The sequence below is a fragment of the Saimiri boliviensis genome, chromosome 2 (genome assembly GCF_048565385.1).
Source record: "Saimiri boliviensis isolate mSaiBol1 chromosome 2, mSaiBol1.pri, whole genome shotgun sequence".
NCBI lineage: Eukaryota > Metazoa > Chordata > Mammalia > Primates > Cebidae > Saimiri > Saimiri boliviensis.
In genome coordinates this window covers 63,920,204-63,934,005 of record NC_133450.1, presented here as the reverse complement: position 1 = coordinate 63,934,005, position 13,802 = coordinate 63,920,204, and the positions used below count along the sequence as shown (strand labels likewise).

At 48.2% G+C, this 13,802-nt stretch overlaps 1 protein-coding gene across 3 annotated transcripts in view; it reads right to left on the bottom strand.

Moving 5' to 3' along the window:
- The window catches only part of FBLN5 (fibulin 5), an 80,646-nt gene extending 67,236 nt beyond the window's left edge, over positions 1-13,410 (bottom strand). Inside the window, exons 1-4 of one of the 3 annotated variants that reach the window (XM_010350561.3) lie at positions 12,929-13,410; positions 7,764-7,818; positions 4,776-4,827; positions 249-503 (exon numbers count right to left, since the gene is read on the bottom strand). In XM_010350561.3, the coding sequence (XP_010348863.1) occupies positions 249-503; positions 4,776-4,827; positions 7,764-7,818; positions 12,929-12,969 (403 nt within the window). In that variant the 5' untranslated portion in view covers positions 12,970-13,410. Of the gene's footprint in view, positions 1-248; positions 504-4,775; positions 4,828-7,763; positions 7,819-12,424; positions 12,823-12,928 lie in introns of those variants that run through there. The other 2 variants (XM_074393465.1, XM_010350560.3) reach the window with 2 other exon arrangements.
- Between the last annotated feature and the right edge of the window lie 392 nt (positions 13,411-13,802).

Below are 13,802 nucleotides of genomic sequence, written 5' to 3'. Positions count from 1 at the left end.
ATGAAAACAAACTAGAGAAAAAAATTGGTTTTCTGGAGAACTGTGAACAAAACAGCAAAATAACCTCCCTAGTTGGGCGGGAACCCAAAGTACAGGCTGCTAGGAGTGAAATAAGTAGGCAGAAAATAAGTCCTTGTTTCACTGGTGCATTGAACGGCAACTAACAGCCCATTTGGGGTGAACATGCGGGATATAGACAAGTTCTTCCCCAAAGCCCAGCGGGGAGGAACAGCAGGCCGGCTACTCACCCACACACTGGTTGCTTTCATCCATCTGGTATCCAAAGCGGCATATGAGAGGCCTGGAGATCGTGGGATAGTTTGGAGCTGAGAGCGGTGGGGCAGCTGCTGGGTACGGACCTGAGTAGGGGGTCGAATAGGGGTTCGAGTAGGGCCCTCGATACACGGGGTTTGTTCGGGGGATGCATAAATACCCGCCATTTTGGTTAACACACATCATGTCTCCTCGGCAGGCCTCGGGGATGGTCCGGCATTCATCGATATCTGGAAGGCACAGAAAGGACGAGCATTAGTGGCTCCCAACCGTGTCCTGTCCGGTGCATATTGAAGCAGAGCTTGGAACCAGGCGTGGAGGAAGCGCTCCCAGACTTCCCCAGCATCTGCTCCCAAACATCTGGGGCGGTCCCAACTCACCACGGGAAGGTCCCCCCCAATGTCGGCTGAAGGGAATCAAAGTAACCAGTGTCAGCCCGGCGCGGCGGCTCACACCTGTAATCCCAGCAATTTGGGAGGCTGAGGCGGGCAGATCATGAGGTCAGGAGATCAAGACTATCCTGGTTAACACAGTGAAACCCCGTCTCTACTGAAAATACCAAACATTAGCCGGGAGTGGTGGCGCGCGCCTGAGTCCCAGGAGAGGCAGGAGAATCGTTTGAACCCGGGAGGTGGGGGTTGCAGTGAGCCAAGATCCTGCCAGTGCACTCCAGCCTGGGTGACAGAGCCAGATGCTGTCTCAAAAAAAAAAAAAAAAAAAAGTAACCAGTGTCACCCAACATCAGCCTTTCAAATACCATCATGATTTTGACCATATGTACAAAAACTTTGCTATAGTTTGGATGTCCCCCCAAAACTCATGTTAAAACGTAATCCCCAGTGTTGCAATGTTGAGCAGTGGGGCCTCTAAGACGTGATTGGATCATGAAGGCTCTACCCTCATGAATGGATTAATCCACTTATAGATTAACAGGTTAATGGGTTATCTTGGAAATGAAACTGGCAGCTTTCTAAGAAGAGGAAGAAAGACCAGAGCTAGCAGCCCAGACCCCTCCCATGTGATGCCTGGCACACTTCGGAACTCTGCAGGGAACCCCCACCACCAAAAGAAGGCCCTGCCAGATGGAGATCCTCAGCCCTGGACTTCTCAGCTTCCACATCTGTAAGACATAAATTCCTCTTCTTCTTTTTTTTTTTTTTTTTTTTTTTTTTTTTGAGACGGAGTCTCGCTCTGTTGCCCAGGCTGGCGTGCAGTGGTGTAATCTTGGCTCAGTACAACCTCTGCCTTCCAGGTTCAAGTGATTCTCCTGCCTCAGCCTCCCAAGTAGCTGGGAATGCAGGCATGTGCCACCACACCCAGGTAATTTTTTTATTTTTAGTAGAGACGGGGTTTGACCATGTTAGCCAGGATGGTCTTGATCTCCTGACCTCAGGTAATCCACCCATCTCAGCCACCCAAAGTGCTGGGATTACAGGCATGAGCCACCACACCCGGCCTAGATTCCTCTTCTTTATAAATTACCCAGATTTAGGTATAAGCAACAGAGAATGAACTAAAGCCTGTACTATCATTTGCACATACTCTTTCCTTAAATAAACCCATATTTGAAGCCCAAATAAATGTGTTTTTAAAATCTTACATGACTACAGAAGTGAAAATTAGCATAAATAGAAAGTAACAGTGAAAATAAATATATACTATTAAAATAAAGCGTGTGTATCTGTGGGTATACCATCTAAAATGCCAGGGAAACTCGTGTGCACATACAACACTCTGAAAACACTGGGATGGGTCTAACAATTGTCTCCACTTCTATTTCAAGTACAGAGGTCGGGCAGAAAGAGTCCCTGGCGTCAACAAAGACAAGGCTTAGGCTGGGCACAGGCCAATAATCACAGCACTGTGGGAGGCCGAGGCAGATGGAATACCTGAGGTCAGGAGTTCGAGACCAGCCTGGCCAACATGGTGAAACCCGTCTACTAAAAAAATTAGCCAGGGTGGCACACACCTGTAATTCAAGCTACTTGGGAGGCTGAGGCGGAAGAATTGCTTAAACCTGGGAGGCAGAGGTTGCAGTGAGCTGAGATTGCGCCATTGCACTCCAGTCTGGGCAACAAGAGTGAAACTCTGTCTCAAAACAAAAGCAAAAACAAAGACAAGGCTTGACGGAGAGCTAGTTGCTTGTTAAGAAAGCAGAGGTTTGCTTTCAAGTTAGCTCTGTGCCAGCCAACAAAGCCCATTTCCAGCCAGGCTGGGCTCTGCTTGTTATGTCTGGAAGGGGAGAGGTGGACTCTAGAAAATCAGCCTTGCTAGGGCACAGACAGGGGAGGCCTGAACTGTGGCTCCTGCGAGCAGCAGACGTGATCCCGTATACCTGCTTTGGAGTCTGCTCTGTGTGGGGCTGGAGGCTGCAGACCACAAGCCTGCACCTGACAGTTCACCCCCAGCATCTCGTCTGAGAAACACACCAAAGCCCACCAGAGGAAGAAGTAACGTCAATGTGCGGAATGCAACAGGCTGTTCTCCAGCTTGAAGCCTGAAGCCTGAAGCCACCATTGGAAATGGTGGGCCAGAAAAGAAGGGCCACTGCTCCACTTTATCCCTCATCAAGTCTTCAAATCAAAACACCTTACTTCAAAATCAAAGTGTAAGCCCAGATTTCCCAGGGCAGGGTTTTATTCCTCACCATTCATTGGTTTTTCAAATCACCTATCTCCCCTCTGGAGCATGGCTGTCATGAGCTCAGAGAAGACAAATTATTTGGCCTAAATTCAATACCATTTAAAAGCTAAACACTTCCCCTAAGATGGGGGCAAGTAGGGCTGTCTGATTCTGTTCATAAACCCTATCCTTTGTCAACAACAAACTATTCTATGCTCTGAGCGTCCTTTCCATACCTGATCTTTGCTTATGCTGTTCCTTCTACCTGGAATGGCATTTCTTAGGATCCTATTCATCCTTCAATACCCAATTTAAATGTGACCTCCATTAATGCTTTTTTTTTTTTTGAGATACAGTCTCGATCTGTCACCCAGGCTGGAGTGCTGTGGCACAATCTCAGCTCACTGCAACCTCCGCCTCCCAGGTTCAAGCCATTCACCTCCCTCAGCCTCCTGAGTAGCTGGGACTACAAGTGCAGGCCATTACACCCAGCTAATTTTTTTGTATTTTTAGAAAAGACAGGGTTTCACCATGTTGGCCAGTCTGGTCTTAAACTCCTGACCTCAGGTGATCCACCCACCTTGGCCTCCCAAAGTGCTAGGATTACAGGCGTAAGCCACCACACCTGGCCCCATCAATGCTTTATTGACCCTGGACATAAAGTATCACTCTCTCCTCTTCTTTTGCAGAGTCCACTGCAAAAGACGGCATGCTAAGAGAATGCCCCTCACAAACACTCTAAAATCTCCTCTTCCTAGTCCTCAGAACCTGTGACTATGTTGGGTTACATGGCAAAGGGGAATTAAGGTAGCAGCTGGAATTAAGGGTGCTAAGCAGCTGACCTTGAGACGGGGAGATTATCCTGGGTTTTCTGGGTGGGGCCGATATATTCACAGGAGTTCTTAAAAGTAGAGGAAGAGGCTGATTGGTCAGAGAGATGCTACAACAGAAAAAGAAGAGATTCAAAGTGAGAGATGCTTCACTCGCTGTGTTGGCTTTGAGGATGAAGGGAGGGTCCGCCAGCCAAGGAAAGCAGGAGGCTTCTGAAAGGTAGGAGTTGCCCCCCTCCACTGACAGCCAGCAAGGAAACAGAACCTCAGGCCCACTATCACAAGAAACTCAATTCTGCCAACAACCAGAAGGAAAGAAAAGTCTCCCTGAGGCCGGGCACAGTGGCTCAAGCCTGTAATCCCAGCACTTTGGGAGGCCGAGGTGGGTGGATCACGAGGTCAAGAGATCGAGACCATCCTGGTCAACATGGTGAAACCCCGTCTCTACTAAAAATACTAAAAATTAGCTGCGCATGGTGGCGCGTGCCTGTAATCCCAGCTACTCAGGAGGCTGAGGCAGGAGAATTGCCTGAACCCAGGAGGCGGAGGTTGCGGTGAGCCGAGACCGCGCCATTGCACTCCAGCCTGGGCAACAAGAGCGAAACTCCGTCTCAAAAAAAAAAAAAAGAAAAGAAAAAAAGAAAGAAAAGTCTCCCTGAAAGCCTCCAGAAAAGCACACAGCCCTACTGACACCTTAATTCTATTCTGGTGGAGACTCTGGTCAAACTTCGGACCTACAGAACTGTGAAATCGTACATTGGTGTTGTTTAAGCTACTAAGTTGGTGGTAATTTGTTATGGCAGCCCTAGGAAACACCAATCCAGACAGAAACCTTCTAGAGAACAGAGATCAATTCTTTTACCCACTCAGGGATTAGCCCAAGGCCAGGCACAAAGAAGGTGATCAATAAAAGGGCACCATGGACTTCAGTCATTCCATGCCACTGTGTTCTTCCATGGGATGGCTAATCATTGAGCAACAGAGAAAGAAATGGCCCTGCAACCGGGCTGAATGCCCCCACCCCAGTGAAGGATCCGCAGTGGCTCATACCTAAACACTGTCCTGACTGGCGATCCAGGTCAAAGCCATTCGTGCACTGGGCCTGCAGGGAAGGAGAAAGCAGAAACAGGCACGGTCATTTTCCTTGCTTCTTCTTTTTTTTTTTTTTTAACCACAAACGTGCTACTGCTGCAACACAGAAAGTTGGGGAAATGGAACAAAAGACAAAGGCTTCCAAAATACCAATACCGGTTTTATGACCCCTGTTTGCTCTTCTAAAATTTTTTCTTATGATTATTTTACACATAGAACTACTTTCTAAACCCCCCACACCAGGCCAGGTGCAGTTGTTTATGCCTGGAATCCCAGCACTTTGGGAGGCTGAGGAGGGAGGATCACTAGAGCCCAGGAGTTTGAGACCAACCTCAAGACTCCATCTCTATTTTTTTAGACAACCTTTATGAAAACAACAAAATCCCTGCACCATTGCTTCATAGCCCCATTTCAGCAGACAGTTTGCAGGTTTGTTCTTTTTTTTTTTTTTTTTTTTTTTTTTTTTTTTTTTTTTTTTTTCTGAGACGGAGTTTTGCTCTTGTTGCCCAGGCTGGAGGACAACGGCGAAATCTCGGCTCACCGCAACCTCCAACCTCTGGGTTTGAGTGATTCTCCTGCCTCAGCCACCCGAGTAGCTGGGATTACAGGCATGCACCATCATGCCCAGCTAATTTTTTGTATTTTTAGTAGAGATGGGGTTTCACCGTGTTGGTCAGGCTGGTCTTGAACTCCTGACCTTGCGATCCACCCGCTGCAGCCTCTCAAAGGGCTGGGATTACAGGCGTGAGTCACTGTGCACAGCCTGTTTTCAGGTTTTTTAATGCTCTAGTTCTGAAGAGCAATAGTAATCACATCTGCTGAGCCTAATGTGGCATGGTCACGGTTCATCCCCTTTCTGGGAATGAATAAGACTGCTTTTAAGGGCAATGACTCTTTCTTCAAGTGTGACCTCACCTTCAAAGTGCCCAGTATGAGTTCTTCACCCCCATGAAATCCTCTACATAAATAAAAGCTACACAGAGATGCAGTCAGTTTTCTAAAAAAAAGTTGAATTGGGTAAATGTCTCCATTTCAACCTCAGCAAGACGATGACATGAAGATGCTTCCAGAAAGAGATAGACCTCAACAATCCCAGAGGGTTGTAGCTTTTACATACAACTTGAGCTACAGGTTTATGTACTTTAAAAACACATGTGTTACGTGGGCTCTTTGGGAAGACCCCGGGGCCTGACATTTTCTAGGAGCCCCCATCGCCTACCTTTTCTACAGCTTCAGAGGTTGGGCTTCCCTGAGCTGTGGGTTGACTGGTGGAGATGATGGATTTGGCCTACACTCCCGGGAGAGGGTTCAGGAGTCCCGGGGAGCTGGGGCAAAGGAAGCGGAGCAGACAAGCCTAAGCTGTGCCAGGAAGCTGGGAGGCCAGGAAACCCCAGTTCCATTCCTGGCTCTCAAGGGCTGGCATAGGTTCAAGTCTGCTGGACTGGGATGTGGCTTCGAATCCTCACTCTGGCCTCTCCTCTCTGGGTAACTTGTCTATGCCTCAGTTTCCCCATCTGTAAAATGGGGGGGAGGTAGCTACGTAGTTCAAAATGGTGATAAGGACGATGTATGTTAACATAGAGAGAGTGCCTAAACTGCAGTAAACACGACCCTGAACCGCTGCCCTCTGGGCCTACCTGTCTTCATGTGTACACCATGAGGCTGCATTAGAAAACCACAAGGTCTAAAATTCTTTGTTACTCTTCCCAAGATGCTTCCCATTGCCAGTGACATAAATACACTTCAGAATTCTTTTTCTTTTTTCTTTTGAGACAGAGTTTTGCTCTTGTCACCCAGGCTGGAGTGCAATGGTGCAATCTCGGCTCACTGCAATCTCCTCCTGGATTCAAGTGATTCTCCTGCCTCAACCTCCCAAGTAGCTGGGATTGTAGGCGCCCACTACCACGTCTGGCTAATTTTTGTGTTTTTAGCAGTAATAGAGATGGGATTTCATCATGTTGGCCAGGCTGGTCTCAAACTCCTGACCTCAGGTGATCCACCCACCTTGGCCTCCCAAAGTGCTCTGACTAAAGGCATGAGCCACCGTGTCTGGCCCAAAAGTCTTAATATGAAGAGAGAAAATGCTCCCCTACCTGCCTGCAGCCCTCAGCCTGCTCGGAGATAGTCATTCTCTCATTTCTTTCCTGAGCCAGAGACACAGAGAGGCCACTTGGAGTTTTCAGGAGGGATCTACCCACATTTCAGGGCCAGGGTCCATCTCTCCTGTTGCTTTACAAAGTCCAGGATGCTGCAAGCTTCTCCCAGAATCCCTGAGGCCTTGAGCCTGACCTCACGCACCCCCTACTTACTCCTCTGAGGGGTTTCAGCCCATGGGTGGGCCCTCCTAGGTTTTGAGCTGAATTACACAATGCAGCATGCTCAGGTGGTTGTATAACCCCCATTTCCTCTCCCACCTCCTCAAGGAGGGGTGTGTCTATGACAATACACTCGCAGACCCATGGGGGTCCTCAGGCATCATCGCCCAGAAATGCTAGACCACATTTTACTTTTCAACAGTGAAGGTAGGTTGAGGCCTGCCACGAGGGGCACAAATGAGGCCATGTGATCTGAGTAAAAATGCATGCTGGGCTTCACATCCAGGTGATGAGTTGACAGGTGCAGCAATCCACCATGGCACATGTTTACCTATGTAACAAACCCGCACGTCCTGCACATGCGCCCCAGAACTTAATAAAATAAAAGGGTCTTGGGCTGGGAGTCAAGAAACTGAGTACCATCCCCAGCCTTGTCACTTACAAGTCATGTCACCCGGGCCGAGTCTCACTTTCTCTGAGTTGCCACTGTTAACCTCTGAGAATGAAGAGCTCAGATGACTGGAAAGCCCCTCCCACCTCCATAATCTTAGGGTTCCATAATGCAAGGCTGGACTCCCTCATTCTGGTTTTTAATACACTTGTAGATATGTTTAAAAAATAAAAATCTTACCTGTGCATTCCCAGGGCTTGGAAGACAGAGAGCCAGAATGGTAACAGTGAGTATCCTGTGGAGATGAAAAGTCACATATAAATGCCCAAGACAGATTCAGGTCTAGGGGAGTGTGGATCACATGGAGCCGTGATGTGTAATAGTGATATCACATTGAGCTTGTAGGGGGTGGGGTGTGCTCCAGAGAGGTCATGGTGATTCCAGACACCCCTATCACCCAAACAGAACCACAGCTCTTCTACTTGCCTCCTACATGTGTTAGATCACACTTTTTTTTTTTTTTTTTTTTTTTTTTGAGACAGATTTTTGCCCAGGCTGGAGTACAATGGCACAATCTCAGCTCACTACAACCTCCGCCTCCCGGGTTCAAGCAATTCTCCTGCCTCAACCTCCCGAGTAGCTGGGATTTCAGGCATGCATCACCATGTCTGGCTAATTTTGTCTATTTTTAGTAGAGATGGGGTTTCTCCATGTTGTTCAGGCTGGTCTCAAACTCCTGACCTCAGTTGATCTGGCCACCTTGGCCTCCCAAAATGCTGGGATTACAGGCATGAGCTACTGCGTCCAGCCTAGATAACACTTTTTAATAAAGGATTTTTTGCTGCTTCAAAAAAAAAAAAAAAAAAAAGGCCAAGGTCAGGTGCAGTGGCTTACGCTTGTAATCCCAGTACTTTAGGAGGCTGAGACAGGAGGACTGCATGAACCCAGGAGTTTGAGATTAGCCTGGGCAATATGGTGAAGTCTCATTTCTACCTTGTCTCTGGAAAAAAAAAAAAAAAGTAAAAGCCCCCCCACTATGGTATTAACCAGTTCCTTGGTATTTATTCTTTATGGGAGATGTATTTGACTTTTGAACATCTTTATGCTGAAATGATTACAGAGTGAATAAACCATCATCATGCCCCAAACAATGAAAGGAGAAGAAAGTGGGAAGGTGAGGCACTTTGAGTGGCACCGAAGAAAGGTGTCACAGGAAGTCACTTAGAGCATTGAGTCCACATGCATGAAAATCCCCTGTCAGTGGATGGGCTAGGTGGTCCAGTCCCCTGAAGCGTGTGGCCTGTGGGAACGGCTGCCAGCAGGCTCTGATGAGGGAAAGGACTCAAGGAACCTGCGCAGCCCAGGGAAAAGGAAACCGCAGGAAAACAGGATGAGGCGTTACAACCCGGGCTCAGGCCAGCTCCACCATGCACAAGCCACTGACCCTCCGGGAGCCTGCAACTCTGCCCTTCGCCTCGCACAGGCTTTCATCCAGTAAGATTGCAGGCAACAAGACTGCTTTAAAAATGCAAAATCTGGCTGGGTGTGGTGGCTCTTGCCTGGAATTCCAGCATTTTGGGAGGCTGAGGCCGGCAGATTACCTGAGGTCAGGTGTTCGAGACCAGCCTGGCCAACATGGTGAAAACCTCTCTCTACTAAAAATACAAAAATTTTCCAAGTGTGGTGGTGGCCTACACTCAGAGACAGGGCAAGACTCTGTCTCAAGAAATAACAATATCCAGTTGCCTAACCATTTGGAAAAAATAAAAAATAAATTTTTTTTTTAATTTTTAAAAATTAAAAAATAAAAATAAAATAAATTAAAAACACAAAATCTATACTACTTCACACTCATGAGGATGGCTATTAAAAAATGGAATATAACAGCCAGGCACAGTGGCTCGTGTCTGTAATCCCAGCACTTTGGGAGGCTGAGGTGGGTGGATCACCAGGTCAGGAGTTCGAGACCAGCCTGACCAACATGGTGAAACCCTGTCTCTACTAAACATACAAAAAATTAGCCGGGCATGGTGGCAGGTACCTGTATTCCCAGCTACTTGGGAGGCTGAGGCAGGAGAACTGCTTGAACCCAGGAGGCAGAGGTTGCAGTGAGCCGAGACCGTGCCATTGCACTCCAGCCTGGGTGACAGAGCAAGACTCTGTCTCAAAAAAAAAAAAAAAAAAGGAATATAACAAGCGTTAGGGAGGATGTGGAAAAAGTGGAACCTCTGTGCACTGTTGGTGTAAATATGGTGCAGTATCTATGGAAAATAGTAAGATGACTCCCAAAACACTAAACATAGAATTTCCATACAATCCAGCAATTCTACTTCGAGGTATATGCCCCTAAAAACTAAAAGCAGGAACTTGAACAGGTATTTGTACATCTGTGTTCATAGCAGCACTATTCACAATAGCCTAAAGGTGGACACAGTCCTTTGATTGATACATGAATAAACCAAACATAGACTGTACATACAAGGGAATATTATTCAGCCTTGAAAAAGAAGAAAATTCTGACACATGCTACAGTGTGAATGAACACTGAGGGCATTATGTTTAGTGAAGTAAGTCACTCACGAAAAAAACAAAGACTGCATGGGTCCCCTTATACAAGGCATGTAGTGTAGTTGAAATTACAGAGAAAAAAAGTGAAATAGTGGTAGCCAGGGGCTAGTGGGAGGCAAAGATGGGGAATTGTTGTTTAATAAATACAGAGACTCAGTCATACAAGGTAAAAAGAGTTCTAGAGATTGCACAGCAATGGGAACGCATTTAACACTACTCAACTAGACTCTTCAAAATGGTTACAGTAGAAAAAAATACAACATCGGGCTGGGCATGGTGGCTCATGCCTGTGATCCTGGCACTTTGGGAGGCTGAGGCTGGTGGATCAACCAAGGTCATTGGGAGGCCAAGGCAGGTAGATGACCTGAGGTCAGGAGTTTGAGACCAGCCTGGCCAACATGGTGAAACCCTGTCTATACTAAAAATACAAAAATTAGCTGGTCATGGTGGCAGGCACCTGTAGTCCCAGTTACTCAGGAGGCCAAGGCAGGAGAATCCCTTGAACCCAGGAGGCAGAGGTTGCAGTGAGCCAAGATCACGCCACTGCACTCCAGCCTGGGTGATAGAGCAAAACTCCATCTCAAAAAAAAGGAAAAAAAAAATCTATGCAATAAGCAGAGCTTTATCTAGTACTATCCAGTTCAACAGCGGTTTTTCCAAGCAGCTACTGCTTGTGTGTGTGGATGCTAGACAGAGGAGCTGCAGAACTATGAAACAGCCACTGCCTTTGAGAACTAGTTGGGGAGCCACATGATGTCTATACACTTCGTCAAGGGTACGGACAGAAATAACTATTGGGTGCCATAAGAGCCAGGCTGTGAGTAGTGATAGGAAGGTCAGGGAAGACTTCCTGGAGTAGGTACTCTTGAAGGCTTCTGGAACAGGGCAGTGAACCTGGGGAGGTGGCCAAATTCTGTGGCTGGTTACTACAAATGTGCACCGCAACAATATAATCCCTCCCTTTCAAGACACATAGCTCGGCCGAATCAGCAACCCTGGGTATTAGAGGACTCGGAGTTTAGGTGGCATCCGGCAGGAATAGAGCCCTGGTGTGATCCTAGGAGATGCAAGGCCACTTCCTTCATCTAGTCACCAATCCAAAAACGAAGGACACTGAGAGTCCACAAGTTTTCATCTAAGTGCCTGTGTGAGCCAGGTCCTAGAACCCTGGAGACAGCTTATAAAGTGCAGAGCCAAATCCCAGGGCTTTTTGATATTTGCAATGGCCAGATTTATATCTGGAAGGAATGAAAGAACAATAACAAATTTATTTTCCAGTCTGTATATTATGAATTTCAATGTTTTCCTGTTTCTTCACATGAAGTTTCCTTTCAGTTAGTTATAAAACCCTGTCTCGTTTATGTTGGAGACAGAACAGGCTGACTGCAACACAGTGGACTTCAATAGCTAGTGGAAAAGGCATGCTAACCCCATTTCTCCCCCTGCTCCCTGCAGCCCCATTCCCTTTGCCCAGAGGCAGTCCCGGGACAGGTCTTGCCTCAAGCCCAGCCTCCTGGAAGAGCCACAGCTCAGTCCTGGGGGCCAAACAGGTTCCAGGCTAATACGATTTTCCTAAAATGAAAGAATGTGCAAGCACTACTGCCCTCACAGCATCAGGAATAGCTGCACCTTGTGATTAAAAACAAAAACAACCAGCACTTTGGGAGGCCGAGGCGGGTGGATCACGAGGTCAAGAGATCGAGACCATCCTGGTCAATGAGGTGAAACCCTGTCTCTACTAAAAATACAAAAAATTAGCTGGGCATGGTGGTGCGTGCCTGTAATCCCAGCTACTCAGGAGGCTGAGGCAGGAGAATTGCCTGAACCCAGGAGGCGGAGGTTGCGGTGAGCCGAGATCGTGCCATTGCACTCCAGCCTGGGTAACGAGCGAAACTCCACCTCAAAAAAAACAAAAACAAAAACAAACTAGAAACTTCAGAAATGAACTGACTATAGGAATAGCTGGGGGAGGCCGGTTGGTGCCCATAACTGGTCCTGGAACTTTCTGAAGCAGGTGGGTTCACCCATTTTGTGCCTCAGCCTAAAACACAAGGAAAGCCGGAGAGACCAACCAAATACCAGGACTGCCTGTCACAGAAGTGCTGGTCCCAGTCTAGGATGACATTGTTACAGCTCAGTTTTCAGCACATGCACACACACCCCACAGACACACACAGACACACACACAAGGTTAATTTGTTCAAAGCGGCATATTTTCAAGAGTTCACTCAATAAAGACAATGTGGATGTCATCTAGGTAAAGTTCCTCAAGGATTAAGGATGACTTAACTGGAATTGCAATTTCTTTAAAGAATAGCAAAACATTTGCTTACATGTATCTCTGTCTGCAGTTCCCACTTCTCATTGGCTTGAAACTTCTGGGTCCCATGCCCTTTGAGGATCCCACACAGACATAGAGCAAATCCAGCCCCGCGATGTTCAGCCAGCCCGCCTGCTTGTCTATCAGCCGATGCGGCACAGTAATTGCTAGTGAACTGGTAATCGGCCTCCAAAAATTTTAAAAATATATACTAAAATTCCTTAAAAACAAAGTTGCTGCCTTTTCCAAAAAAGAAAGAGGAAGTGCTGAGAATTTCGCAGCCCTCTCTGATGCTGACTTGAAACTGTTAGAAAATACCCACTCCCAAAAGAACGCTTCAAGATGGAAATTACAGAGGCGCAGCTTTTTATAATTAACAATATCATTGCATCACTAGCTCATGCCTTTCCAATATCCTGACACCGCCTGAATCACAGCCATAACCATTTTCCACCCATCGGATATTTAGCAAGGTTTCCAGACCCTGGAGAAAGAAAGTCCGGCGCCGAGAACCCACCTTTTTATTCCTGGCATGTCCAAGACGCGCGAGGAGGACATGCGAAGGCGAGAAGAAAGCTCGCGGGCGGGACCCCCGGAGGAGCTCGGGCTCGTCGGCCTCCTCAGGGCCCTCGGGGCTCGCGGGTGTTTTATTCCACTGGGGCCGAACGAGTCGTGGAGAGGACACGGGGAGAGCGCCGGGGTCCTCCTGCCACTGCAGAGCCCGCAGCGCAAGCACCTGGTTTTGCTTAGCCCTCTTCAGTAATTCAGCATTAAACCAATTGGAGGAGGAATGTTAAAAATGAACACTTCATTTTCTAAGTATGTTAAACAATGCAAATGGGGCCTCAGTCTGGACACAGCTGGTTCAGATTACAGAGCTCACCAACTGGCTAGACTCCTCACAACAATCTTGGGGCGTCTGCCAGGGCCCAGTGCTCGGCGCTGGGAGGAGAGCCCTTCCTCCGCCGCGCTCGGCTGCGAGCGCCCGGGCAGGAGGCGAGGGGCGGGCGCGCGCAGGGGTGCGGGGGGCTGGGAGGGCCCGGGCCCCTTGACCTTCCCACCCAGGGACGGGGCGGGGCTGGCAGCGCGGCCCGGCGGGGAGGGGCGTGCACGCCCGCGCTGCGTGGCACGGGGACCCACGGGAACGTTGTCGCCTCCGGGAGGAGAGGGACTTGAACTCACAACCCACGCAGCTCCACGATCGATTGGGGAACAAGAACCTACGAAGCAGAGGCTTGGGACGAGCGACTGGAGAGTCGCGATCTTCCCGAAGAAGGGGTGGGGAGCCGGGGAGTAGGGAGGAGGAGGAGGAGGATGGAATCCCTCTGGTGCAAATTCCGGACTTCAGCTTGTGCAATGCAAGCCTTAGTTAGGACGCTCTTCTCTCTCCG